General features: G+C 46.5%; 1 protein-coding gene and 1 long non-coding RNA gene across 4 annotated transcripts in view; one reads left to right on the top strand and one right to left on the bottom strand.

The window, feature by feature from the left end:
* The window catches only part of CFAP57 (cilia and flagella associated protein 57), a 79,622-nt gene that overhangs the window by 38,222 nt on the left and 15,165 nt on the right, over positions 1-26,235 (bottom strand). For all 3 annotated transcript variants that reach the window (XM_086716690.1, XM_086716689.1, XM_086716688.1), the window contains exons 7-15: positions 21,283-21,422; positions 20,350-20,515; positions 19,507-19,620; positions 13,875-14,087; positions 12,136-12,309; positions 8,106-8,267; positions 3,939-4,094; positions 2,440-2,533; positions 1,626-1,816 (exon numbers count right to left, since the gene is read on the bottom strand). In XM_086716690.1, the coding sequence (XP_086572816.1) occupies positions 1,626-1,816; positions 2,440-2,533; positions 3,939-4,094; positions 8,106-8,267; positions 12,136-12,309; positions 13,875-14,087; positions 19,507-19,620; positions 20,350-20,515; positions 21,283-21,422 (1,410 nt within the window). The remainder of the gene's footprint in view (positions 1-1,625; positions 1,817-2,439; positions 2,534-3,938; positions 4,095-8,105; positions 8,268-12,135; positions 12,310-13,874; positions 14,088-19,506; positions 19,621-20,349; positions 20,516-21,282; positions 21,423-26,235) is intronic.
* LOC147577965 (uncharacterized) lies at positions 1,538-13,089 on the top strand. The gene is made up of 3 exons (XR_015254648.1): positions 1,538-1,617; positions 8,129-8,256; positions 12,187-13,089. It is a non-coding gene; the product is annotated as an uncharacterized LOC147577965 (long non-coding RNA).

The following is a 26,235-nucleotide window of genomic DNA, read 5'->3' as shown; positions in this document are numbered from 1 at the left end:
TGTGGACTTCTGGGTGCCGCCTCAGTCCTCCTTGCCGTAACCGGGGGTGGTTACAGAGGGTCCTATAATGTCCAGGGTGCCTTGACCTTTACCTCGCCTCTACCTGAGCCACCCACTCTCAGGTCCATCCCCAGAATGGTGCCACCTCGGAAGCCTGAAAATCCAGGCCCTGCTCTCAGCACAGGTGACTTCTCTGTTGGCCCCCCAGGTACGCAGGCCCAGCTCTCAGGCTCACCACGTCCCCTGGCCCTGTCTTGATTCCTCCACTATCTTCCAGGCTCTCGGTTCTTTACCCCTCTCTGGCCTGGACCGGATGGCTGTTCAGCAGACCGCCTGTATTTCTCGGCGGCACAACTTGGTCACATCCCAGCTGTGAATCAGGGCTGCTCTGCGTCCCCCTCGCTCACACACCTGCTTGCCGAGCCCTGCTGGGGAAAAGCGCACGGCCTGGTGGATTAATGCTGCTGGGACTCACGTTTACAACCTCGGCTGGGCTCTCAGCTGCATACCTGCCAGACGTCTTCTCGGTCATTCCCTTCCTCATTCCCTTCCAAACTCATTCCACACCTTCAGGACTCTCCCGCCCCCTCACCTACGGTACGCCATCTGTTGCAATTTCACGCAGAAAAGGCGGCCATCTGGCTCTCCTCGGTTTTCTCTTCATCTTGGGAAACTAGCTATTTTGGCAACCCAAACTGCTTGAACATTCCATGACTTTGCCTGCCTGCCCTTCCCTCCTGCATTTCCCCATCTCCTGTTCTAACTCTTATTCTTCCTGGGTCTCATTAGCTCCTGCAAGCCTTCTCTGGCCTCTCAGGGAGGTCTGCATCCCCCAGCTACCCTGTGCAGCCCTCTCTTGAGTATCCATCTGTGTGGCCGACTCTCTCACATGACTGAAAACCAGGCCCCGGCTTTTCTCTTGGTCACCCAGCACTCAAGCTGAGTTCTAAACCAAGAAGAGACCATCTGTGTTTGTCACATCAGTGAAGGAGGGATTTCATCTTGTAAGGCATAAGAAGGTGCTAAAGGGTTTCAGGCAACCACCTTCCCCACTGTTTAGGGCCCTCGTTCCTCTCCAGGTCCTACAGGCTTCTAAAAAGGTCTCTCTAGGGGCGCCTGGGTGGCGCAGGCAGTTGGGCATCCGACTTCAGCTCAGGTCATGATCTCATGGGTCCGTGAGGTCGAGCCCCGCATCAGGCGCTGTGCTGACAGCTCAGAGCATGGAGCCTGCTTTGGATTCTGTGTCTCCCTCTCTTTCTGCCCGCCCGCCCCCCACCCCCTCATGCTCAGTCTGTCTCTCTCTCCCTCTCAAAGTAAATAAATATTAAAAAATAAAAATAAAAAGGTCTCTCCAGTCCTTAAGGCTTGAAGGTACAGTTAGGCTAGGACAACAGATACGAACTTAGAATTTCAGTCCCTAACACGGAGCACCTCCCGGCTCACTGGGCCCGCTGGTCTAGGGGAAACAAACGGTGAAGGGCCTGACACAAGGCTGGATGCTAAAAGCAGGGAGTGGGAGGGAAAGGAGTTGAAGTGAGCTTTCCCACAGCTCTTTGGGCTGTTCACAGGCCAGGCCTGCAGGATGCACAGCAAAAGGGAGGTACGGCTCAGCTTCCGGTGAGTACCTCTTCCAGAAGGGTGGTTTTTTCCTGAAGTTTGGCCTCATAAAACTCCGTCAGCTCCTCCAGGGCCTGGCTCTTGGTCTCATCATTATCCCGAAGCTGTTTCTCATACTCCTCCTGCATCCTCTGGGACTTGAGCTGCAATTCCTGGTACTTCTCATATTCTAGAAGCAACTTTTGGTTGTTGCAACACTCTGGAGAGAAGCAAGGAAGGTTATTTCACACTGGACAGGAGCACCCACCTCAGGGCCACCCAGGAGCCTTTGGTGCCCTCCCACCCACCTACCAGCACCAGCTGAGACTCAAATACCTGCCCAGCTCTTTCTCACCTGCCCTCACCCCATTAGCTGGTCAGGCAGCCAAACTCCCTCCCCTTGTTGGCTAGGCAGAAGGTTTCCAGGAAAGGGCTGAGGGGTGTTTTAGGGAACCAGGGCCAAGAAGAATGTCCTGAATATGCAAAACAGTTATCAGCACCTCTTCTTACAGAAGACGAGTGAAAACTGAGGCTAGGTGAGGTTTGGTGACTCCTTAGAATACCCAGAAAGTATGTGGTGAGTCTGGGACTAAAGGCAGTCTATCAGGCTCCAGACCTGCACTTTTCTGTAACTCCTACTGGCATGCAGTAATACATGTGTAATGAACAAGGAAATGCACAGGAGTAAAATCCACAGTGAGGTCCAGGGGATAAATGCAGCCTGTTTACAGACAAAGCCAGATTACCTGGGACTTCTGTTCGGTCCCAACGGTGGTGGGGGAGGGGGGACACTCTCAGACTTTTGTCCCCACGCTACCACGTGGCCTCTACCTCGGGACTCACCCAGGTCCTGCAGTTCCTGGCTCTGTTTGTCTAGGAGGTCGTCAATGCGTTCGCGATGGAACACATCCTGCTTTTCTTTTTCTGTTTTTAAAACCTAAAACACAGAGTCAGCTGTTCTCATTTCCACGCATCTGCTGAAATCACCCCAGGGCAACAACACATTTTATAAGTGACAGCCTCCTTCACTTACAAACGTTTCTCAAGCCTGTCATTTTGCACCAGGCACTGTTCTGTGTGCCACAAGCAAGCTATCGCTTTTTATTTACATTATATTCTGCTCTGTAAAGTTCTAGGCTTTATTTATATTCTTCCTACTAAATGGGTCTTGTCAATGATGAGTTCAGTTTTGGACATGTAGCAGATGGATTTTGAGGTGGAAAAAGTAAGGATTCATTTGAATTCTCTGTTGTCTGAACAGTGCCGTCAACTAAATCCTTGGATGTGTTAATGTGTCAGCTTCTAAGAAGTGTTTTCTTTAATGGAGCAGGAAAGCTCCTTGCAGGCAGAGGGGCGCTCCCAGGAATAACTTCGAGTTGAGCTTGTGGAGGGCACCACATCAGTATTTGTTGACAAAGGAATAAAATAATAAAACTAACAGCCAGGGGCTTTTTTTTTTCCTTTTAGCTAAACTCTCTGACCCATGGCGATAACATAAAAGAACAAATACCCTCTAAGCCAGGGGTTTTAGATGAAGGGCAAGACAGATTTGTGAACAAAGGGGGTTATTCTGGGAAGTCCTGTAGATCAAATCTGACTACAGGAGGGACCATTTAGACTAATTTTATTTAAACTACTGACAATCCAGAAATCAATATTCTGGTAGCTCTTCTTTTTCTACACTTTGCTTTTCTTGTTACCTTTTTCATTTTGTTTTTAAGTAAGTTTCTCTTGATCACAGAGGTAATATATTCTCATTGTAGGTGATTTGCAAAACACAGAAAAGTAGAGAGAACAAAATTTAAATTACCCAGAAGCTCAACTTCCTGAAGTAATCACATTGCTGGCTATTTTCTTATGAACTGTTCTATGTGTATTTATTTTACTTAATTAATACCATTCACTACGGTTTTGTGTTCTTCTTTGTTCCACTTCGCACTTTGCTGTAAGCATTTCTGATGTTAGCAACTATGCTTAAAAACCACACGGTATCGGGGCGCCTGGGTGGCGCAGTCGGTTAAGCGTCCGACTTCAGCCAGGTCACGATCTCGCGGTCCGGGAGTTCGAGCCCCGCGTCAGGCTCTGGGCTGATGGCTCAGAGCCTGGAGCCTGTTTCCGATTCTGTGTCTCCCTCTCTCTCTGCCCCTCCCCCGTTCATGCTCTGTCTCTCTCTGTCCCAAAAATAAATAAACGTTGAAAAAAAAATTAAAAAAAAAAAAAACCACACGGTATCATATAGTTCATTGTTTGGGCTTGGCTTGGGTAAGGGAGGGCAGTTCCTTCTGGAGTAAATTGGCAATGTCTCATTATTTGTGGCTGTTGGCTCAGTCTCTCAGACAGACCTGGTTTTTCGTTTTCAAGGACTCCATTTCCTGCAGGAACTTATCTGTTAGCTCCTTAATCTTCTCAGAATAGTTCATATCCTTCAGTCGCAGCTGATACTCATTCTCCATTTTTAACTCTTCCACACGAGTCTTCAGCTCCAGCATGATCTGAGCCTTTGGGAGAAGGACATCAGAGTCAAGAACATTCATGGTGGGGGTGAAGGGGAATATTTAACCCGGGGCCTTGAGCTCTCTGAGATCTGCGGTTCTGCTCAGCCTCAGACTCATGTGTCTCAACTAGACCCTGTCATCTTTTCCCTACAAGACCCACAGGCTAAAAATGAGGAAATATATAACATACGGGCTTCCTCCTCTGCCCTCACAACATCCATTCAGTGAGCCCTACTGGGTGCTAGGCATGCCGCTAATAATTCTCTCATCTTCAAATACGTGTTAATGTCACCTGTTAAATGAGGTCTACTTGGGCCACGCTAGTTAATCCTGCAACCCTTCCCTTCCCGTTCCTGGCACTCACGACCCTGCTCACTCTGCTCATTTTTTATTATTTTCTTAGATCTAGGCACTTTCTAATATAATTTACTTATGAATTTATTGTCCTTTGTCTTCTTCCTCATTAGAATTTAAGCTCCAAGGGGCGCCTGGGTGGCTCAGTTGGTTAAGCATCCAACTTCAGCTCAGGTCCTGATCTCACGGTTCGTGGATTCGAGCCCCGCATTGGGCTCTGTGTTGACAGTTCAGAGCCTGGAGCCTGCTTCAGATTCTCTGTCTCCCTCTCTCTCTGCCCCTCTCCCCACTCCACTTGCTCTCCCCCACTCTCAAAAATAAATAAACATTTAAAAAAAGAATTTAAGCTCCGGGAAGGCTGAAATCTTTGTTGGCTTTGTATACTGATACATGCCTAGTACCCAGAAGAGTGCCTAACACATAGTAGGTACTTGAGAAACAGTGTTAACTGTGATTCCTGCCCCCATCGACTCTATCGTCTACCGAGGAAGCCAAATAAACACATCATTACAAATTGTGATGGGCGCCCAGAGCCAGGCATCTTCCCAGGACTGTCAATCTGTCCCTCTCAATGTCTGTTATGCCTCTTGTGGCCTCACTAACATTAATTTAGGTCCTAACTCGTCCTGTCTTGCTTGTTCCTACATCTAGTGATTTCTTTCAATCTGTTGCATTCGCTGATGTCAAAGTTTTCTAAAAATACTGTGATGCACACACCCTTCATTTCCTGAAAAAGTTAATATTAATGACAGAGATGGTGAGCACACAGGTGTTTTCCTCTCACTCATCCATGATCACCCTCTCCCCCCCTCCCCCCCCCATGCATCCCTGTCTCATATTTTCTGGTCTATATCCCCCATAGCCACGGACAATTAGAGAATAATGAATGTGTGATGCTCATTTCTGCATTCCTGCCCAGAGGACAGGTGTGGCCCTGGCACATAGGAAGTACTGAGATGAGGGATGGACACAGGTTGCATGTGCAAAGTCAGGGATAAGAGTGAGGACGCCTGGTCAAAGTGCGGTGTGTGATGAGGTGCAGGTGGGAGGCAGAGGGAGAGGAGGCTGAGATGGGGTCAGACCATCAAGGTCGTTGCCGGCCATGATAAGAAATTAGGAGTTTCTCCTAGCGGTCCTCTAAAGGTCCTTGTCCAACCTGATTGAGCTCACTCTGGTCTCAGAAAGACCTCTCTGATGGCAGTGTGTAGCCCAGGCTAGATTCAAGCACTAAGACAGAGGGATTGGTGGGGAGGGGGTACCACATAGTACAGGCAGGGGATGGGCAGGATGGTGGAATGGAGAGATTTAAGAGACAGATTTGAGGGAACATGGTGCCTGGCGGGGTGTGGGGTGAAGGGGACGCGGCCACGGATGAAGATGGTCTCCTTGGTAGGATGCTCCCTACGAGTGGCACTTGGCCCCTCCTGATTCACTGCCTTCTCCTGGGTGCCTAGCACAGGGCCAGCAACATAGCATTAAGTGAATGTTTATCAGATGAATGGGTCACCCCGGGGTCTGCCTTGGACTAGTGGAATACATTTAGTGATGGTGACGCTGGTTTCTGACACATTGTGTCTGGGCCACATGCTCATCATCCTTCCTCAATCCGTGCGCCTGGCCGCAGACGAGGCTCTCCTGAGGTTATTCCCTAACTTACATCTATCAGTGGGTCCTTAGGAACAATTTCCAAAGTCTGAAACACTTTGGAAACACTTTGGGTGTAAAAAGACCCTCCAGCTCCGTACACCCTCTCATCTCTGGCCCCACCTAGCATCTTCCCCGGAGCACCTGTCTCATCCTTCTGCACACTCACCCCTTGGTGTGGAAGAACCTTTCCCATCTGTTCAGGAAGGCTCCGTCCAAGGCTCACTTACTTCCTCTGGTACCACCTGGCTTGGGTCAGGGTCCCTTCCCCTGTGACCCCAGAGCATCGTTCCTTCATAACACCTGAAACACACTTAGTTTCCCTTTTTAATTTTACCTATACCTCCTTCCAGGCTATGAGCTCAAGGCCCCCACATTTCCTTCATTTCTGTCGTCCTAGACCTTAGTATGGTGCCTGGCACATAACAGGGCACCTCTGTAAGTAGTGGTTGGATGAATGAATGAGTAGGTAAATCATGTTGTGAGAGATAGTTACATAGAATATCATAGAGTCTCAAGAAGAAAAAGAGAGCTGGGAATTCTGAGAAATGTGACTTTTAGAGGACAGGTGGAGAGAGAGCAAGGAGGGGGGAGCTGGGAAGGACAGGGAGGTTTACAGGGAGTAAGACTGCGGTCTCTCACATGCAGAGATAGAAGGGGCTCCAGGAGGTGAGCAGAACAAGGCCAAGCTGGGGGCTGGGTCAGGAGTCAGCCCAGACACCTCAGGCCTTTGGCACAGCCTGGTGTCTCCTACTTGTCCTTTTCCCCTACCCTTGGGGAAGAATGGGGGAGAAAACAGAGAGGAGGAGGAACAGAAGACGTGCTTGCCTTCCTGCAGGAGGTCAGATCCTGACTCTCATAGGCTCTCCCTTATCCTTTCCTCCCACTTTTCCTTTCCTGCAGAAAGTTCCAGGGAGCTCTGGTAGGGATCTCTGGGAATACCTGGGTCTCATCATCCTGCTTTGGGGCCATTTTGCCTTGCTGCTCTGATGGTTTTCTCATCTCTACTTGACTGTGTTTCCTGATCACAGGGCCCATGCCTGTCTTTTTATACATGTATCCGCAGTCCCTAGCAAACAGTAGGTAGTCAATAAATGCACTCTAGATCCTGGATGAACAGCAATGAATGCGTAGCTGTGCCATTCTCCGTAAGCCTGGTGACTTTCCCATCCCTTTGGCATCTCCCTTAGGGAGCGTGGCACAGAACTCTCAAAACACGTCTTCCCAGAGTGTTTAATGCATTTGCAGCAGGGAGGGCCCTTTGGGGTAGTGATGAAGAGCGTGGGCTCTAGATTAAATCTCGGTCAGAACTCTGGTCCTACTACACTTCACTTCACTCCTCCAGAGTCACTTCTTAAAACATGGGGAGAGTAACAGTATCTTCCTCACAGAGATGATATAAGATTTAAATAAGAAAATACTTATAGAGTAATTAGTGCAGTGCCTGGTTTGTAGAAAACCTAAAAAAAATATGCTGGTTATTATTACCTTTACTGTTTTATTATGAAAAGGAGTGGTTTTCAGGGACGTTTTCTAAAAAACTTTTTTTTTATATAAAGAAGGCTCTACTAGCAATTATTAAGTTTCCCAGATACAACGGGTATAGTCAGCTTGTCAGTTCAATTCTGTAAATACTGATCGACTGTCTTCACGTGTCTAGCATGGGCTAGAAACTGCTGGTCACCCAAGGGAACTGCATGTCATGGCTACTGTCCTCAAAGAGTAGGAAGATGAAAGGTAGTTTCACAGGCTACAAGTGGAGCAGAGTGTAAGTCAAGATGACCACGTGGCAGGATGATGGGCAGGGTGGGGGTGGGAAGAGATGTAGCCGCAGTGAGGAGGGCAGCATGATGGTGGGGGCAGGGAATGTGCAAGGAGCCGGGGGTGGGGGGGGGGATCTGTGCTGGGCAGTGGCGGGTAGCCAGGCTACACAGGCCCTCGAATGCCAGTCCCAGGAGTCTGGACACAGTCTGGTAAGGAATTTCCACGTCTCTCTTCGTTAGACCCAATTCTTACCTTCTCTTCCATGTCTGTTTTAGTAATGAGCACCTCTTCGGCAAAGCCCACCTCCCTCTCTCGCTTGATTCCTCGACCATCCTTATCAAAGACCTTCCAGGTAAACAGGCAGCCATCTTCAGCAACAGTCAGCAGGAATTGGTCATCAAAGGTGAGCAACATCTGAGGAGAGAAAGAGCATGGAGAGGAAGCTTTCAGAGGTCGTGGGTGACCAGAACTGAGTTGGCTGTGTGCAGGGCCTCCATTCAGGCAACCCTGGGCACATCCTCACGGGAAGGAAGACAGGATCCTGGGTAAGAATGAGATACATCTCACAAGCTTCTGTTCATAAGTAAAAGAAGCAAGACTGGGTCATGTCCTCTGTGGATTTGGAATCTGAAGAGTTAATTATTATCTAGATTATAAAAAGAACTCTCAACACTCGGCAGTAAAAAACCCAAACCAACTAGAGGGTGGGCAAGAAATATGGAGACTTTTCACCAAAGAGGTATCCAGATGGCAAAGAGGCACACAAGAAGATGTTCACCACTATTAGTCATTAGGGAAATGCATATTAAAACTACGGGGAGATATTACTACACACGTGTTAGAACAGCTAAAATGAGAAATAGTGACAATACCAAATGCTGGCAACGATGTGGAGAAACTGGATCCTGCACCCATTGCTGGTGGGAATGGAAAATAGCTTGGCAGTTTCTTAAAAAAAACTAAACATAAATGTATCACATGATCCAGCAATCATCCCCCTGGGCATTTACCCCAGAGAAAGGAAGGTCCACACAGAAGCCTGTACGTGATTGGTCATAGCAGCTTTATTTGTAATAGCCCAAAACTGGGAAAACAGTAAACTATCTTGCAATAGGCAGATGGCTAAACAGATTATGGTGCATTCCTGCCATGGAAGAAATGAAGTATTGATACATGAGAAAACTTAGATGGAGCTTGAGGGTATGCACTGGGCGAGAAAAGCCACTGTCAAAAGGTCACAAACTGTACCATTCTATTTATATAAAATTCTTAGGGTGTGGGGAAAATAAATAAAATTCTTTTTTATTAAAGGTGTATTTATTTTGAGAGTGTGTGTGTGTGTGTGTGTGTGTGTGTGTGTGGGTACAAGTGGGGGAGGGGCAGAGAGAGACAGAGAGAGGAGAGAGAGAGAGAGAGAGAGAGAGAGAGAGAGAGAGAGAGAGAGAATCCCAAGCAGGCTCTGTGCTGTCAGTGCGGAGCCTGATGAGGGGCTTGTGAACCATGAGATCACGACCTGAGCCCAAATCAAGAGTTGGACGCTTAATTGACTGAGCCACCTAGGCGCCCTATATAAAATTCTTAAAATGACAAATTATGGAGGATGCATGGCATGTTCTCTCTCTGAATAAATAAACAAATAAATAAAATGACAAATTATGGAACTGGAGAACCAACAAGTGTTTGCATAGGACTAGGGAGGGAGGCGGGTGAGGGGTGGGTGGGTGTCACTATCAAAGGTAGCCCGAGGGGGCTCTTTGTGGCCATGAAGCAGTTCTGTGCCCTGATTGCAGTGCTGGTTACAGGAATCTATACATGTGATAGAACGGCAGCGAAACACACACACATATTGTACCAACGTCAATTTTCTGGGGTGATATCATACTATAGTTACAGTAGATACAATTATTGGGGGAAACTGGGAGAGGGGTACACTGGACCTATGCCATCTTTACATTCCTACGAATTTATAATCGTCTCAAAATAAAAAGTGAAAACAAAAGAATCAACTATGAAGATGCCTTCTCACCATCAGGAATGTGCGTCAAAACCTTACAAATGGGGGCGCCCGGGTGGCTCAGTCGGTTGAGTGTCCGACTTTGGCTCAGGTCATGATCTCACGGTTTGTGAGTTCGAGCCCCGCATCAGGCTCTGTGCTCTCAGTTCAGAGCCTGGAGCCTGCTTCGGATTCTGTGTCTCCCTCTGTCTCTGCTCCTCCCCCACTCATGCTCTGTCTCTCTCTGCCTCTCAAAAAATGAATAAACATTAAAAAAAAAAACAAAAAAAACCTTACAAATGGCAATGTTCTTTCACTTGGGACTTTTACCCCTGTCTAGCAATTTAGCCTTTAAAATAATCAGAGATGCCCACAGAAATCTGTAGAGCAGAATATTAGAGTTCATAAGGTCATTTAAATACCCAGTTTTAGGGGCGTTTGGGTGGCTCAGTCGGTTCAACATCCAACTCTTGATTTCGGCTCAGGTCATGATCTCACAGTTGTGGGATTGAGCCCCGTGTCGACCTTATACTGGGCACGGAGCCTGCTTGAAATTCTCTCTCTCTTTCCCTCTGCCCCTCCCCTGCTCATGTTTTCTCTCTCTCTCTCTCTTTAAAATAAAAAAAATAAAAATAAATGCCGGGGTACCTGAGTGGCTCAGTCAGTTAAGCATCTGACTCTTGATTTCAGCTCAGGTCATGATCTCATGGTTTGTGAGATTGAGCTCTGAGTTGGGCTCTGCAATAACACCACAGAGCCTGCTTAAGATTCTCTCTCTCTGCCCCACTCCTGCTTGCACTCGCACACGTGCACGCTCTCTCTCAGAATAAATTTAAAAAACTTAAAAAAAAAAAAACTCTCAGGGCACCTGGGTGGCTCAGTCAATTAAGCATCTGACTCTTGATCAGCTCAGGTTGTGATCTCATAGTTGTGGGATCAAGCCCTGCCTTGGGCTCTGTGCTGAGTGTGGAGTCTACTTGGGATTCTCTCTCTCTCTCTTTTTTTCTCTCTCAAAATAAATAAACAGTAAAAAAGCCTCTCATTAAGAAAATAAAAATAAATGTCTAGTTGTAGGGGAGCCTCGGTGGCTCAGTCGGTTAATCATCCAACTTCGGCTCAGGTCATGATCTCACAGCTCATGTTTTCAAGCCCCACATCGGGCTCTCTGTTGTCAGCATAGAGCCTGCTTCAGATCCTCTCTCCCCTTCTCTCTCTGCTCCTCGCCAGCTCATTCTCTCTCTTTCAAAATAAATAAGTAAACTAAAAAAATAAAAAAATAAAAATAAAAATAAATAAAATAAATAAAATTTTTAAAAAAAGCCTAGTTGTAAGAGAAGAATTAAGTTATGGTCCATCATTTGCTGGGATATTTGTGTAGTTACTAAAATCATGTTTTTGAGGAACACCTAATTATATGAAAAAAATGCTTATAATAGCATTAAGTAAAAAAAAAAAAGCAGCCTACAAAAGTACATACAGTATAATCTCTATTTATTTAAAGTGCACACAAAAGTACACAGAAGAGTATGAGAAAAGGCATCAAAACATTAATGAGGATACTATAGGGATTTTTGTTTATAAAGTGAATACGTGTTGCTTTCATAATCAGAAAAATAAATACCTTATCCACAAAACTTCACAGCTATGAAGAGAAGAGGGGGAGTTTTCAGTTTACTTTGAGTGCAAGACCCAGGCTCAAAACGGGAATGTTCCAGCTGATAATGAAAAATCCTTTCTTCATAAGGATACTGTCTGCGGGCAAGGCAGTGTAGAGTTTGGGACATAGTTCAAAGCCTTGGGTGTTGGTGTTGTTGGAGGGACAATTTACAAATGTGTGTTCATGTTTTGTGTCTTCAAGGGGACGGAGGGGTTCATCTCCTGGGCTTTGACTCTTTTTGGTCCAGGGCACTTCTGTGGGGGAGGAGAGCCGGATGCGGCAGCCAGCACTCAGCAGATGGGAGATCTGGGTGGGTGGCATACAGCGTCTCTCAAATGGCCCATTATTATGCATGGTGTTATGGTGAACAACCTTGTACATGAATCTTTAGGTGTACCTCTGATGATCTCCTAAGATATATTCGTGGGAGTAGTTTAAACAAAGAGTATTAGTAGCCAATAAGGGCTCATTGAATGGGTGGTTGGATGAATAAAGAGGGAGAGAGGAATAAGGGGAGAGGAGACACAGAGAGGGGTTGCAAGGATGAAGCAGGGGTGTGGAGGGCAGGATCAGATGGATCCATGGAGAGCTAGTTCTGGGAATGGGCCCCTAAAGAGAGGGTCCCTTCTCACCTTGGTGATAGGACCTGCATGGGCCTGGTACTCATTGAATTCTTTCTGCAGAGGCAGCGGGTACTTCATCGCACGGATGGTTCCCACCGAGGTGCCCACAAACATCATGCGCCCAGAATGCGAGATGACGATGGCTGTGTAGACGACATCAAAGGCTGATATCTCTCGAAGGATCTGGAACACAGACAGGTGTTCACGGTGAGGGGCTCAGCTGTGGCCCCATGTCATTCCCTCCTCTCCTGTAACAGCAACACTTGGGCAAGTTCTGTACTGAAAAATGTTTCTCTATTCCTTACAGCACCTGCCATGGTGCCTACGCATAAAAGGCACTGATTTCAGTATATCCTGGCTGCCTGATTGGTGAACAAGTATTCTGGGAGTTAGGATTAACGTTAATAAAAGGAAGCCAAGGGGCGCCTGGGTGGCTCAGTCGGTTAAGCATTCGACTTCGGCTCAGGTCAGGATCTCACGGTTCGTGGGTTCGAGCCCCGTGTCAGGCTCTGTGCTGACAGCTCAGTCTGCTTCGGATTCTGTGTCTCCCTCTCTCTCGGTCTCTCCCCCACTCACACTCTGTCTCTGTCTCTCTCAAAACTAAATAAACATTAAAAAAAATTTTTTTACAAGGAAGCCAAGCCCCATTTTAAGGCTTTTGCATGTTGTAACTCATTTGATCCTCACAAAAACCCTTTGGGGGCAGTTACCGTTACCCCTATTTTAAGATGACGAAACAGAGCCACACAGACAGCACCCACCTAGGAAGTGGCAGTCAGGCCCGAGTGTCTCTGCTCATGACTGCTAGGCTACCTCACATCTCACACTCAGAATGTGATACGGATCATACAGCCATTCAGCAAACAGTTATTAATGCCCGTTACACAAACAAAACTATACTATCAGGAAACTCATTTTGTTTTTCGTGAATTCACTCAGCGTGCCTTCCCTCCATCCAATCACCCACCCACCCTCCCACCAAACATTGAGGGAATGTTTGTGTGGGTCATGCAGTGTGCGCCGGCTAGTAGGGACAGCAAGAGGCGTGAATTGCGGGCCTGGCCTGAAGGGGCTTGTTCCGGTTCAGCACTGTAAAAGCCACCACACAATTAGGACTAAGCTACTTGGGGGCACAGTGGAGAGACCCCCTCCTCTCAGCTGGGCTCCAATCATGGCGAAACCCGTCTCGGGTCAGTCTGCTGCCGTGGTGTCTGTGCGCTTTCCGGCCCCAGCGCCAGGAGGGTGACGAGCACCAAAGAAGATGGGCTGTCGCTGGCGCCTGGAGAAGGATCCAGCCACGTTTGTGTGAAGTGTCTCTGCTGCACTCTTCTCTCCTCCCTCAGCTATTTGGAGCCAAATGTGGTAATTCCTAAATTTCAGAGTTTGGAGGTCTCGAACAAATGTGGTGGCCGAGCCGAGGCGACAGCGGTAACTATACTTCCGTCTCTACCCCAGGGTAAGCATGCAGTTTGGAGATGTTGCTGACCTGCGGGCCTGGAGGGTGGAAGAGACCTGTAGCCAGCCAGCAAAACAGAAGGAGAAAGGGGCCGCACGGTTTAACCAGTCAGGTAGGGCGCCGGGCAGGAAATCCCAGAAGTATCAATAACGGAATGACCCAGAGGGTCGTCCCATGAAGAAGGGACTCTGTTCTGACGAGCCCTCTTCCCATCACACTTCCTGCTGCGCCCGTGGAGGCTGTCTTCTGCAGACCAGCGGGCAGCCCGGAGGTGGGGCCGGGGCAGACTCACCGAAGAGTCTGCAATCTCCTTGAGGGTCTGGTCTGATCCAACTGCAAAGATAATTTTGGCATCAGGGGAGACAGTAACACAGTTGTAACTGCAGGACTTGAGAACGCATTCTGTCTCTCTCTTTCCTGAGGACAGATTCCATTCATAGACAGCACCGTCTGTGCCGCAAGAGATCAGTTTGCTGTCATCCGCGTTCCACACAACCGAGCGAACCTACAGGGGATGAAGGCGTACCCAGTTAAAAGCGTGCATATGTCCCTGTGCACACACGTGCACACACACACACACACACACACACAGACGCCTCATTAGGGAAAGGAGGATGAACTCCTCACGTGTTCCACTAGACCGAGGCAGAATGTGCTTTCCTGGTGCGTGCCCTTCAGCAAACCCAAAACTGGCTTTATTTGGAACAGAGCATGAACAAGTCTACCCTCTGGGCATTGTCTAAAATGATGGAGGTATCAGTGTAGTGCGATTAAGAAAAGGCTGGTAGGTCCACAATATGAGCAAATAGCAGAGCATGAGAATTTTAATAGAACGAGGGAAAGACACGGTCAAGGAGAAACCTTCTGCAATCATAGACAACCCCGGGGGTCAGGAAGGCTGTGCGCATGTGCTAAGCCGCCCTACTCAAGAGCAATCGGAGCAGGATATGGGGAAAACTCGAAAGCGTCTTCTGAGCTGCACAGGGACCCATCAACACAGGGCAGAAACCTCACTAGCACAAGGGGTTTAAACATAACATCTGACCAAACCCTAACTGAATAATAATCTCCTCTGGTCCACGGGCATCTCCCAGGAAGCCAGGCTTAGAAATAAAATCACACTTATTCCTGGCAGCCTGGAAGACTGTGTGCATGGCTAGGGCTGCACTCTCTCAGGTACACAGAGAGAACCTCCAAACTACTAGAACCTGGCTGAACAAGGAGCAACAAAACGTGAACTCTGTGAACTGTGACAGTCACCTCCCAGCCACACAGATCCAATGGTAAAGGGTGAAAGTGTAACTGGCTAAGGGGGCTAAGCCCAATCTGTGACTAATGAGTGGCTCAGGTCAACGCAGGGGCAACCAGAGAAAAGATAAAAAAAAGAACAAAAATCTGAGCAGGGACATCAAGGCTGCACACTGCAGGGGAAAGAAAGACTTCTCAGGATTCGTTCAGCCAGGTCACTAAACAAAGAAACAAACAACAACAACAACAACAACAACTTTCTAGATCTTCGCCTTATCATATTTATAACTTCCTTCTCCAATAGTGAGAGTCCTGATTCCCATTATCTTCCCATTATCTCAATATATTTGCTTATTTTCTCATAAGGAACCAGCCTTCTGACCCACTGGCCACCTCTTTTGGTATTTCCATGACTGCGACCCTGTGGGGCACATCCTTAACCACCTCCTCAGCTCCACTTCCACCTCTTAAATTGGATTCTCTGTTTGTTACTATTATGTACAAATACCCTTGAAAAAATATAGTGACGCTATTTCCAACACTATTCCTAGATTCACTAATTTTAATAGTTTCTCTGAAAACTCTTTCAATTTCCTACATACTCAGTCGTGTTGTCTGTGAGGATCTATTTATTCCTTTCCAATTTCTACACTTTTTATTTTGCTTTGGTCTGAATGTTTGTGTCTCTTACTCTGCCCTGCACCCCCCAGTTCGTATGTTGAAATCCTTACCCGAGAAGATGATGGTATAGGGAGGTGGGGCCCTTTGACAGGTGATTAGGGCACGAGGGTAGAGCCCTCATGAATGGGATTAGTAAGTGTCCTTATGAAAGACACCCCAGAGAGCTAGCTCACCCCTTCTACCATGTGAGGATATGAGAAATCTGCAGCCAGGAAGAGGGCCCTCACCTACCCATGCTGGCACCTGAGTCTTGGACTTCTTGCCCTCCAAACTGTGAGGAAACTTTTCTGTTCTTTATGAGCTACCCAGTCTGTGCTGTTTTGTTATGGCAGACTCATGGACTAAGACATATTTCCTTTTCTTGTCTTATTGCGCTGGTTAGGACTCAGTACCAGGCTAACAGAAGGCATCGTCTTTTGTTCTCTATCTCAGAAGAAATGCTTTCATAATTTTAGGATCAAGTATGCTGTTTGTCGTAGGTTTTCTTAAATATCTTGCATAAGATTTTTATAATAGAAGTTCCATTATTTTTTAGTTTGTTGTTTTTTATTTTTTTATTATTTAAAATTTTAAAAATGTTTATTTACTTTTGAAGGAGAGACAGAGCGTGAGCAGGGTAGGGGCAGAGAGAGAGGGAGACACAGAATCTGAAATGGGCTCCAGGCTCTGAGCTGTCAGCACAGAGCCCGACGTGGGGCTCGAACTCACAAACCACAAGATCATGACCTGAGCTGAAGTTGGATGCCTAACCGACTGAGCCACCCAGGTGCCCCAAGTGTTGTTTTTTAAAATCGTGAATAGATATTAAATGCTATCAATTTTATTATATCTGCATTTATGGAGATAAACATATGATTTTTTCATCCTTATTATGCTAATGTGGTGTACCACATTAGTTGATTTCAAATTGTAAAACAATCTTGTATTCCTGGAATAAATCCAACTTGGTCATGTTGTGTTCTCCTTTTTATATATTGATGGATTGGCTTGATAATATTTTATTTCCATGGTCACAAAAAAGACCAGCTTAGCATTTCTTCCTTGTGATGTCTTTGACAGGTTTTGGTATCATGATTATGCTGGCCTCACAGAACAATATTGGGAAGTATTTGCTCTTTTCTCTATACTTTGCAAGAGTTTCTTTAATATTATTAGTGTCATTTTTTTTTTTTCCTTACAAGTTGATATAATTCTCCAGTGATATGCTCTGGGCCTAGAGTTTTCTTTATAGGAAGGTTTTTAAATGATAGACTCAATTTTTCTAGGAATTTGTTTCATCTATATTATTCAAATTTATTTTCATAAAGTTGTTCATAATATCCCCTCATGATCTTTTTTTATTATATAGGATCTGTACTGATATCCCCTTTTCATTCCTCATACTGGTTATTTGCCTTTCCTCCTTTTTTTCTCCTCTCGTAATCAGTCATGTTAAAGGCTTGTCCATTTTGCATTTTCAAAATGCTAAGTTTTGGGGACACCTGACTGGCTCAGTTGGTAGAGCACGCAACTCTGGATCTCAAGGTTCTGAGTTTGAGCCCCACATTGGGAGTAGAGATTACTTAAAAAAAACCTGGGTTGCCTGGGTGGCTCAATTGGTTAAATGTCCAACTCTTGATTTTGGCCCAGGTCATGATCTCATGGTTCATGAGAGCCTCATATCGGGCTCTGTGCTAATGGTGCGGAGCCTGCTTAGTTTATCTCTCCCCCCTCCCCCCGTCTCTCAAAACAAACAAACATTAAAAAAAAAACCCAAAAACCCCAAAACCATATTTTGGCTTTGATGATCTTCTATTGTGTTTGTTTTCTATTTCATTAACTTCTGCTCTTATCCTTACTATTTCCTTCCTTTTATCTTCTTTGAATTTAATTTGCTGTTCCTTTTCTAACTTCTTTAGATGATTATATCACTGATTTTTATCTTTTTATATTCCTAATATATGTATTTAAGGTTATAAATTTCCATGTGCATGGCTTTATTGTATCCTCCATCTGTATATGTATATTTTTAATACTGCAGATGTAAGTCTAACATACAACCCTGGTTAGAAACCAGTGTTATAAATACTTGCAAAGGGATGCAGCAAAGGGCTGCTTTCCTGGACTGGTCAGGGAGGGCTTCCCAGGGAGATGCACATGGTTCTAGAAAGAGCATCAGAATCACCTGGCATGCTTTCATCTGCACCTCCACAGTCACTTGAAGACCAATCGCATTGTTGAAACCGGGAAAGCTCAGTGTTTTCACAGTTCCTGCACTTATGCACCTGTTATTTGCCACACTCAATGGTTAGTTTTTAGTCTTTACAGGACCTCTCTCTGACCTTTACTAATTTTTGTAAATGTTGATTTATTTTTGAGAGACAGAAAGAGAGAGCGAGCGAGTGAGCAGGGGAGGGGCAGAGAGGGAGAGAGAGAATCCCAGGCTGGCTCCATGCTGTCAGCCCAATGCAGGGCTCCATCCCACATACCATACCATGAGATCATGACCTGAGCTGAAATCAAGAGTCAGACATTCAACCAACTGAGCCACCCAGGCGCCCCTCTCTCTGACCTTTAATGCCACCAACTACTTTATCTTGGAAGAGTTCCTTCGCTTCTCTGATACAATTCCTTGATTCCAAGTTCTCCTGTGCCTTCATTTGCAGTCCTTCTCTTCTTTAACCAGTCCCTGAAATGTTGGTCACCTGTCTCTGCCCAAGATTCTTCTCAAATTCCAGGCCCTTAGTGATGTAATCTATGCCTCTGACTTGCACTACCACCTAATCCCGTGAATCTTCATTTTCAGCCTTGACTTCTTTCCTGACCCCCATGCCTGAGTACCATAGTTCTTGGACACATGGCACATAACATACAAAATGGAACTTAATGTCGTGCTTCTCTCTGTCTCTACTACCAAAGCCATGGTTTATTTTCCGACTCATCTTTCATCCTCACTTCTTAGCTGGTCTCCATCCCTCCAAGTTCCCTCTCCTCTAATCCATCCTCAATACTGTTTGGAGAAGTACCTTTCTAACCCCATTACTTCCTTTCCTGAATCCTTTCAGTTGCCTCTCATCACCTACAGAGTAAAGTCCAATTCCTTGGCATGGTGCACACACTGGGATGTAGCCAACCTCTCTGGCTCCTTCCACCACTGCTGGAATGTGCCCAATGTTCCAGCCATGTGTACCTCAAACCACCACCCTATTTTATACTCCAGTTCCATCATCTCTAATAGGTCCTCTGCCTAGCATGCCTTTCAAGTGCTTTTTCTGTCCAAATTCTTTCACCGACTTCTTAAGTCTTTCCACCTTTGGCCCCTCCCTTGTCTTCATGCCCCATCTCCACTCTGTCTGAAAACTACTGGCTTTGCTTGCTAAGTATCTTTTGAATCCACCTCCTTCTCCCTATCTGTACCATCTCCTTTATGGTCCCAAATGGTGTAGACATCCACAATAGTCTCCTTATCATTTCCACCCTTTCAATACATTCTTCTTTCTGCAGCCAAAGTAGTCTAAAATGCGAATCTGGTCATATCATTCCCTCCTCTGAAAATCTTCAATGATTTCAAGGCACAAGGAGGATATCTTTTTAATACTTTTTTTATACTTAGGAGGCCTGCAAGGTTCCATGCACTTGGACCTCTGCTAATCTCACCAATCTCAGCTGGGTCCCGTTTTGTCCTGACACCTATGGTTCCAGCCCCACAGACTCTTCAGCTCCTCTGAAGCTCTATCTGGTCAATTCCTTCCTACTCCTTTAGGACCCAGCCTTTATGAACACCCCACTCTAAATTATGCCAACTCTTTCATTATTTACTCTCATAACACCCCATGTTTCTCTTTCATTGCATTTATTGCAATTAGTAATTACCCTGTGCTTTTGTTTTATCGTCTCTTTCCCCAAGTAGACCGTGAACTCCAAGAGGAAACGCATTGCTTCTCTTTTGTTCACTCGGCAAGCATAATGCTTGGCTCTGTGCCTCCCGTGTCCTTGGACACTGCTCACTCACTTACCTTCCCGGTGTGTCCTTTCAGGTTCGAGATGTTCTCCAGGCTCGTAGTGGCAAAAATGTGAATCACATTTCCACTGACCGCAGCAAACAGGTGACCTCCATTGCTAAAGGAACACTACAAAGAAACAAAGCAAGAGAGCAAGAATGAGAGAAATGAGCCTTCTGGACGTTACAGTCAAGAGCTCTTTTTCCTAAAGAGTTCAGGCTGAAAGCAGGTGTGGAAGTGGGAATCGGGGGGAAAGGTGCAGAGGGACTGAGGACCAGCCGGCATCTTGGCTATTCCTGTAGCTCATACTGGCCAAGATGCTGCCACTGGTGTGTGCACGGACCATGACGCTGCTTGGATGGTAGAGTGCAGCATTCGTTGTTTGTAGAAGTGTCAGAGTGGGGAAGCAACTCCTGAAATCACTATCTGGTTTCTGCTGTCACCTCAGGGGGAAGTGTGATGGGCCGCCTACTGCCTCTCCCTGGTGACGCTTCTATTCCCAGGCCCCTTCCAATCTCCAACTTCACCTTCCCGACTGGCTGGCGCTCCGATTCTGAGATGACTTCCCTTTTTGACACTTTTTGTTACTCGGCAATCAGAGAGAGAGTTAATTACACGTGGGATCTCACAAGGCTTGGGGTTCAGTGAAATATCTTGATGAGCAAGAGAGAAATGGGATAGAGCCGTATGCTCAAGAAGTTTGGGGAGAGGAGAACCCGATCTCTTGCCTTTTCTTCTTTTAAAGCCACCGATGTTCTCTAAAGCAGACTTTGGTCCCACTTTGCCAGAGTGTGTTAGTTCTTGATACTTCAACCCCCGGTTTTCCAAGAAACTGAACCTTTATCTCCAGCATCTTACCTCTCTGCATCCTCTGACAGAATATTCTTTGAAAGAACGTATATCATCAATGAGTAGATTCATAAGGCGTAGTTTGTCAGCAAATCCTACGACAACAAAGTGCCCCGATGGATGAAGGCTGACTGTATAAGCCTCTTCCTGGTATTCCTTAAATAGCTCCAGAGTGCTGTGAAAAAGATTATGGAATTCTAAGAAACTCCCTTGAGCCCTCCATTGTATCTGGCACATATTTCTATCATAGCATAGGAGATACTTTGTCGCTTGAAATTTTGGTTCCTCTTTTCCCCAGGTTTTGGTTATTTGAGGAGAGTGTCCGGCAATGGGTATGGGAAATAGGGAAAGCGATCCACGAGTTCTCTAGCGATGCTGAAGGCACAGCTCCGTTTGGATCCCCTGAGTTGGAAGGACCGCATGGTTTCTTTTCGGCAACCCAGTGGCTATACACAAAGGACAGAGAAATTACAGTGGGGGGCCACTCTAGGCTGGGGATCCTCAGGGAATCTATGTCAGGGAGAAAAAGTCACTAGGGAGTTAAGGATGGTCGGGGGCAGTGATGAGGAGAGAGATGTAGTGGTCTGGAGAGTCCCATGTGACGAAAAGTACATCTGGAGGGAGACAGGAAAACTGGACAACACAGGAGATTATTTAAGAAGGCACAGTGTTATCTTTATGTCCCCATTGTCTAGCATGGTGTCTGGCGTGTGGTGAAGCACTTAATAAAACACAAAGCCATGTTCTAGCCCGAGCGCGAGCAAAAAGGGAAGAGAAACAGGTAAGTTGACAGACTTGATTAAAAAAACAAAACAAAACACCTTTTCCAACCGAGAGCTTCAAGTAATTACATTTTAAGACTCTCTAATTAAAATAATTTACATGAACAAATGTAACAACTGGGATCCTGCACGCTGCAGTCGCGAAGCCTTTCATCCTTACTTTGACTCATAATTCCAGATGCGAACGGATCGATCCAGAGAGCAGGTGGCAATGAAGGGTTTGCGGATGCACGTGGCTAGCCCGGTGATGGCTGCGGAGTGCAAGGGGTACATCAGATACTCGAAGTGAGCAGGCTCCCCCTGGAGAAATCACACAGAGTGAGATCTGGCAGAGTAAGCAAAGGGCTGGCTGTATACTTCAGCTCCATTACCACCTACGAATGTTAGTTAGCCTGGGTGCGCAGATAATGGCCGTGGGAAGACTGCTTTAATATTATGCATATTTTCCAATGCTGCTATTATTTTAAAAAGCAATTTAAAATGACAAAAAATGGCAATTAAAAAAATTTTTTACGGATTTTTTTTTTTTTTTGAGAGCGAGATGGCACAAATGAGGGAGGGTGGAGAGAGAGAGGGAGAGAGACAGAGAATCCCATGAGGGATAGAGAGATAGGAGATGGGGGAGAGAGAAGCGGGGTTCACCCGAAGCGGGGCTTGAGCTCACGAACCGTGAGATCATGACCTGAGCCAAAGTCAGATGCTTAAGTGACCGAGGCACCCAGGCGCCTCAGAACTTTGTTCTATAGCTATACCAGAATTTAATGTAGTCATTCCTCTACTATGGGAACATTTCAGTGGATTCCATCATTTATTTAGGAATAACATTAGACTAAACATCCTTGCGGGTTAAGTCTTTGTACCTCTCTGATGACTTCCTTAGCTCCTTCAGTGGAAGTATCCAACACTAAGCTTTTGAATGCGGACGCATCTGTTTCAAAAGACATCCATCTTTTTTTTTTTTTTTTTAACATTTATTTATTTTTTGAGACAGAGAGAGACAGAGCATGAACGGGGGAGGGGCAGAGAGAGAGGGAGACACAGAATCGGAAGCAGGCTCCAGGCTCTGAGCCATCAGCCCAGAGCTCAACGCGGGGCTCGAACTCACGGACCGCGAGATCGTGACCTGAGCTGAAGTCGGACGCTCAACCGACTGAGCCACCCAGGCGCCCCCAAAAGAGATCCATCTTAAAGAAACATAGTGCCAGCTGTGTGACACAGTTACTAGCAAAACAACCAGATGAGGAATGAGGCTGCCCCCCTGCTGCCCACATTAGTCCCTTACTCAGAATGCCCTGGATAACTTGGATAACTGGCTGCTTGAGTGATCCCACTTCTTCCTTCCTGTGCTCTTAGGTTTTAAATTAGCCAATAAAGAGCAAACCCACAAAATCCTAGACATCCCACCCCCCACACTCCAGTAAAGGCAAAGCCCATGCCCTTTCTCTCCCCATGACCTTGCTGTGCGGCCCTCACGTGTGCTCCGTACCCTCCAGAGCATGTGAGTAACAAATCTGTTCCCCTAAGTTCCCTGGTGTTTTGTGCTGAAGTGCCTCCTGCAATGATCCTAAGAAGGAAAAGGTCCAGTCCAGCCACAACTCTGGCCGTGGTGGGAGAAACGTCTGGGGGGTTGCTATGAGTAATATGGGCCTGGGCAAAGTGCCGCGGGCATTCCTAGCCAAGAGCATCACTATCAATAGGCTGGGACGGACGCAACGGGTACGTTTCTAGAAGGGGAATACTGGGGGAAATGGCATGAACGACTCTAAAGACCTTCAGAGGCCCTGCCAGACTTCTCTCCAGAGAAATGGCGTCGTCATTCCGCCACCAGCAGCAGTGAGAGCTGGGGTGAATGATTTCACACGGAGATGCTTCCTGTGACACTGGTTGTACAGGCTTCACATTGTTCTGTTTTCGGAGGCCTTATACCTGGGACACCTGAATGAGGAGTGATGGCTGGGAAATTCAATTAGGTGCACGCATTTTAGGCCCATTCACAAGCAAACCAAAGGCTGAGATGGGGATTCCCTCAAATTCTGGCCCTTTCTCACTTATAAACTCAGCTGCATCCACTCAACCTTCCCTACTATCTCGGAAGAAAAGGTGCTGTGCTGTGCTGGGGTGGGGGCAGGACAGAGTATTCCCTTTCTCCATCCCTTACCCTTTCTTTCTCCAATATCTTCAGCCTCCCTGTCTCTACTGGCACATTCGCATCAGCTTTTGAATACACTCACACCTCTCTTACCTTAAACACAACAGTAATCCTCTTTCGTCCTTTCTCTGCACTTCTGCCTAAGAAGTTGTACGATGATGGAGAATCAGACAAGCAGGCTTACGGATTTCACTTGAAATTCATGACCACAAGCCTCTAACGGACCGATAGCTCCGTGTTTTTCAGTGAGTTCACTTTCTGAGTCTCCAAGATACTGATTTCATGCCATTTATTCTCTTTCCAGGCCTTCAGACTCTCTTCCTCTTTCTCCCAGCCCCAAAACTTGTCTGATGACCTTGCCTCATATTTCCTTGATTTTGTATCTTTACTTTTTTCATTCTGTAGCTCAGGCGCAGAGTTACAGACTGTCATAATTCACGTACGGCCAATTTTTATTTTATATTTCATTCCCTTCCTCTTTTAATTTTCACTCTTGTTCCTCCCTTATCAAAGGCACCAATTAATGTGTCTCATTTGTGTCCTTGGAAATTTTTCTTTTTTTTTTTCTTAACGTTTATTTATTTTTGAGAGACAGAGACAGAGCATGAGTGGGGGAAGGGCAGAGAGAAGAGACACAGAATCGGAAGCAAGCTCCAGGCTCCGAGCTGTCAGCACAGAGCCCGATGCGGGACTCAAACCCACAAAACGGGAGACCATGACCTGAGCTGAAGTCGGACGCTCAACTGACTGAGCCACCCAGGCGCCCCCATGTTCTTAGATATTTCTATACATGGCACCATCCTTCAGACTGCATTCTTCAGTTTTACTTTTTTCTCTCAACCATCTATGTTGTCATGTATATTAATTACTGCTTCTACCAGAGATTTGGTATTCTGTGGTATGCATCCAGCTCTTTGGGGACAGACAGCTGGGCTGTCTTCGACTCTCCATTGCTACGAACACGAAGGCGAACGTCTTTGTATGTGCTCTCTAACGGACCGGCGTGATGTAATGCCTGGTATGCATCCAGGAGCAGACCACTGGGTAACAAGATATATGCATTCTCTATTCGACCAGGAACTATCAGACTGCTCTCTAGAATGTCTATACCAGTTTACATCCCCTCACCAATCCCATAAGGATTCCCATCCTCTTTTGCTCTCAGAAATTTCGGGCGATATCTGACTTTCTAATTTTGGCTAATGCAGGAAACAATTCTACCACTGCTCAGGCCAGGCTCTCTGGGCTGCTGGCGCCCCCAGCCTTGCCTCTGGTGCACATTAAAGATCCCAAACCATGACTGACTCCACGCAACTTCACAATCAATAAAAAAGGAGCAATCTTTGAATTAGAGGCTGAACTCAACAATGAAAAGAAAGAAAAAGAGGAAGGAGGCTGGGCAGAAAGCGATTGCTGCCGTGACCAGGGGGCAGGATGTCAGTTCTCTCTTTCCAGATGTAAGAAACTACACGCGCACTGACCATCTGAAATTAAAGAAGCTTGCGTATCTCTATTTGATGAGCCTCACCAAGAGTCCGCCAGACGTGGCCATCATGGCTGTCCATAGCTTTGTGAAGGACTGTGAGGATCCCAATCCTCTAATTCAGGCCTTGGCAGGCAGGGCCAGGGGTGCATCCGGGTGGACAAGATGACAGAATAGCTCTGCAAGTGCTTGAAGGGTGAAGATCCCTACGTTAGGAAGACAGCGGCAGTCTGTGTGGCAAAATTCCATGATATCGATGCCCAAATGGTGGAAGATCAGGGATTTCTGGATACTCTGTGGGGTCTCATTGCAGACTCACATCCAATGGTGGTGGCTAATGCTGTAGCAGCATTTTTCTGAAATCAGCGAATCTCACCTAAATGGCAACTTACTTGATCTGAACCCACAGAACATTAATAAGCGGCTGATGGCCCCAAATGAGTGCACTGACTGGGCCAGATTTTCATCTTGGACTCCCTAATTACAACCCTAAAGATGGCCAGGAGGCTCAGAACATCTGGGAACGTGTAACTCCCCGGCAATCTCACGCCAACTCAGCGGTGGTGCTTTCAGCGGTAAAAGTCCTAAGGAAGTTTCTAGAGTTGTTACCCAACGACTCTGACTACTACAATGTAGTAAGTAGTAGAAGGTGGCCCCTCCACCTGTCTTTGCTGTCTGGGGAGCCAGACATGCAGTACGTTGCCCTGAGGCCACTTCAGCTGCTACGTCCCACTCAACGGTGCTTTTTGTAGAAGATGGCAAAATGGAGCACCAGGTATTCCTTGCGAAGGAAAGGATGGTCCCAGTGAAAATGAACCTCGGTTTCAGATTAAGGAATGTCACTTAAATGCTGAGACTTTCCAGCAAATTGCAAAACAACAATGTCTGTACTATTGCCAAGAGGAATGTAGAAGGGCAAGACATTCCGTACCAATCCCTGAAACTCACAAATGGCCTCTGGATTTTGGCTGAGCTACATGTCCAGACAGGAAACCCAAATTACACACAGTCGCTGAAGGGTAGGGCTCCCGAAGTCTCTCAACACACGTAGCAGGCCTATGGCAGCGTTTTGAAAAATGAATAGACTGGTCCTGTGCCCTCTGGCCACCCTGTGATTGGTGCAAGCCAAGAACTCTTAACTGGAAGAAATTGGACCGCCGTGTAGAACCTGAACCCAAACACTGAGGCCACCCACCAAGGTAGTGACTAGTCTAACCTGTGTTAACATTAAGACACAACCTGCTGGATAGTTTTAGCTTCCTGTGAACATCTGTAACCACTGCTTCAATCACTTCCCACCTCTTGCCAACTGCCACTACTATCTATCCTTACTTGGGGGCTTCTCCACGGTGTGCCGATGGCTGGCATTTTTAAGGGGTTTGGTATTTTGTAATTGAAAGCTCATTTCAAAAGCAGAAAAAGACAAAAATATTAAAGCAAGGAAAAGTGTCACTGGAAAAAAAAAAAAGAGGCATCTCAGA

This window comes from Puma concolor, chromosome C1, assembly GCF_028749965.1.
Source record: "Puma concolor isolate L17-30 chromosome C1, mPumCon1.1.hap2, whole genome shotgun sequence".
NCBI classification, from domain to species: Eukaryota; Metazoa; Chordata; class Mammalia; order Carnivora; family Felidae; genus Puma; species Puma concolor.
This window is presented reverse-complemented; position numbering and strand designations above follow the sequence as displayed.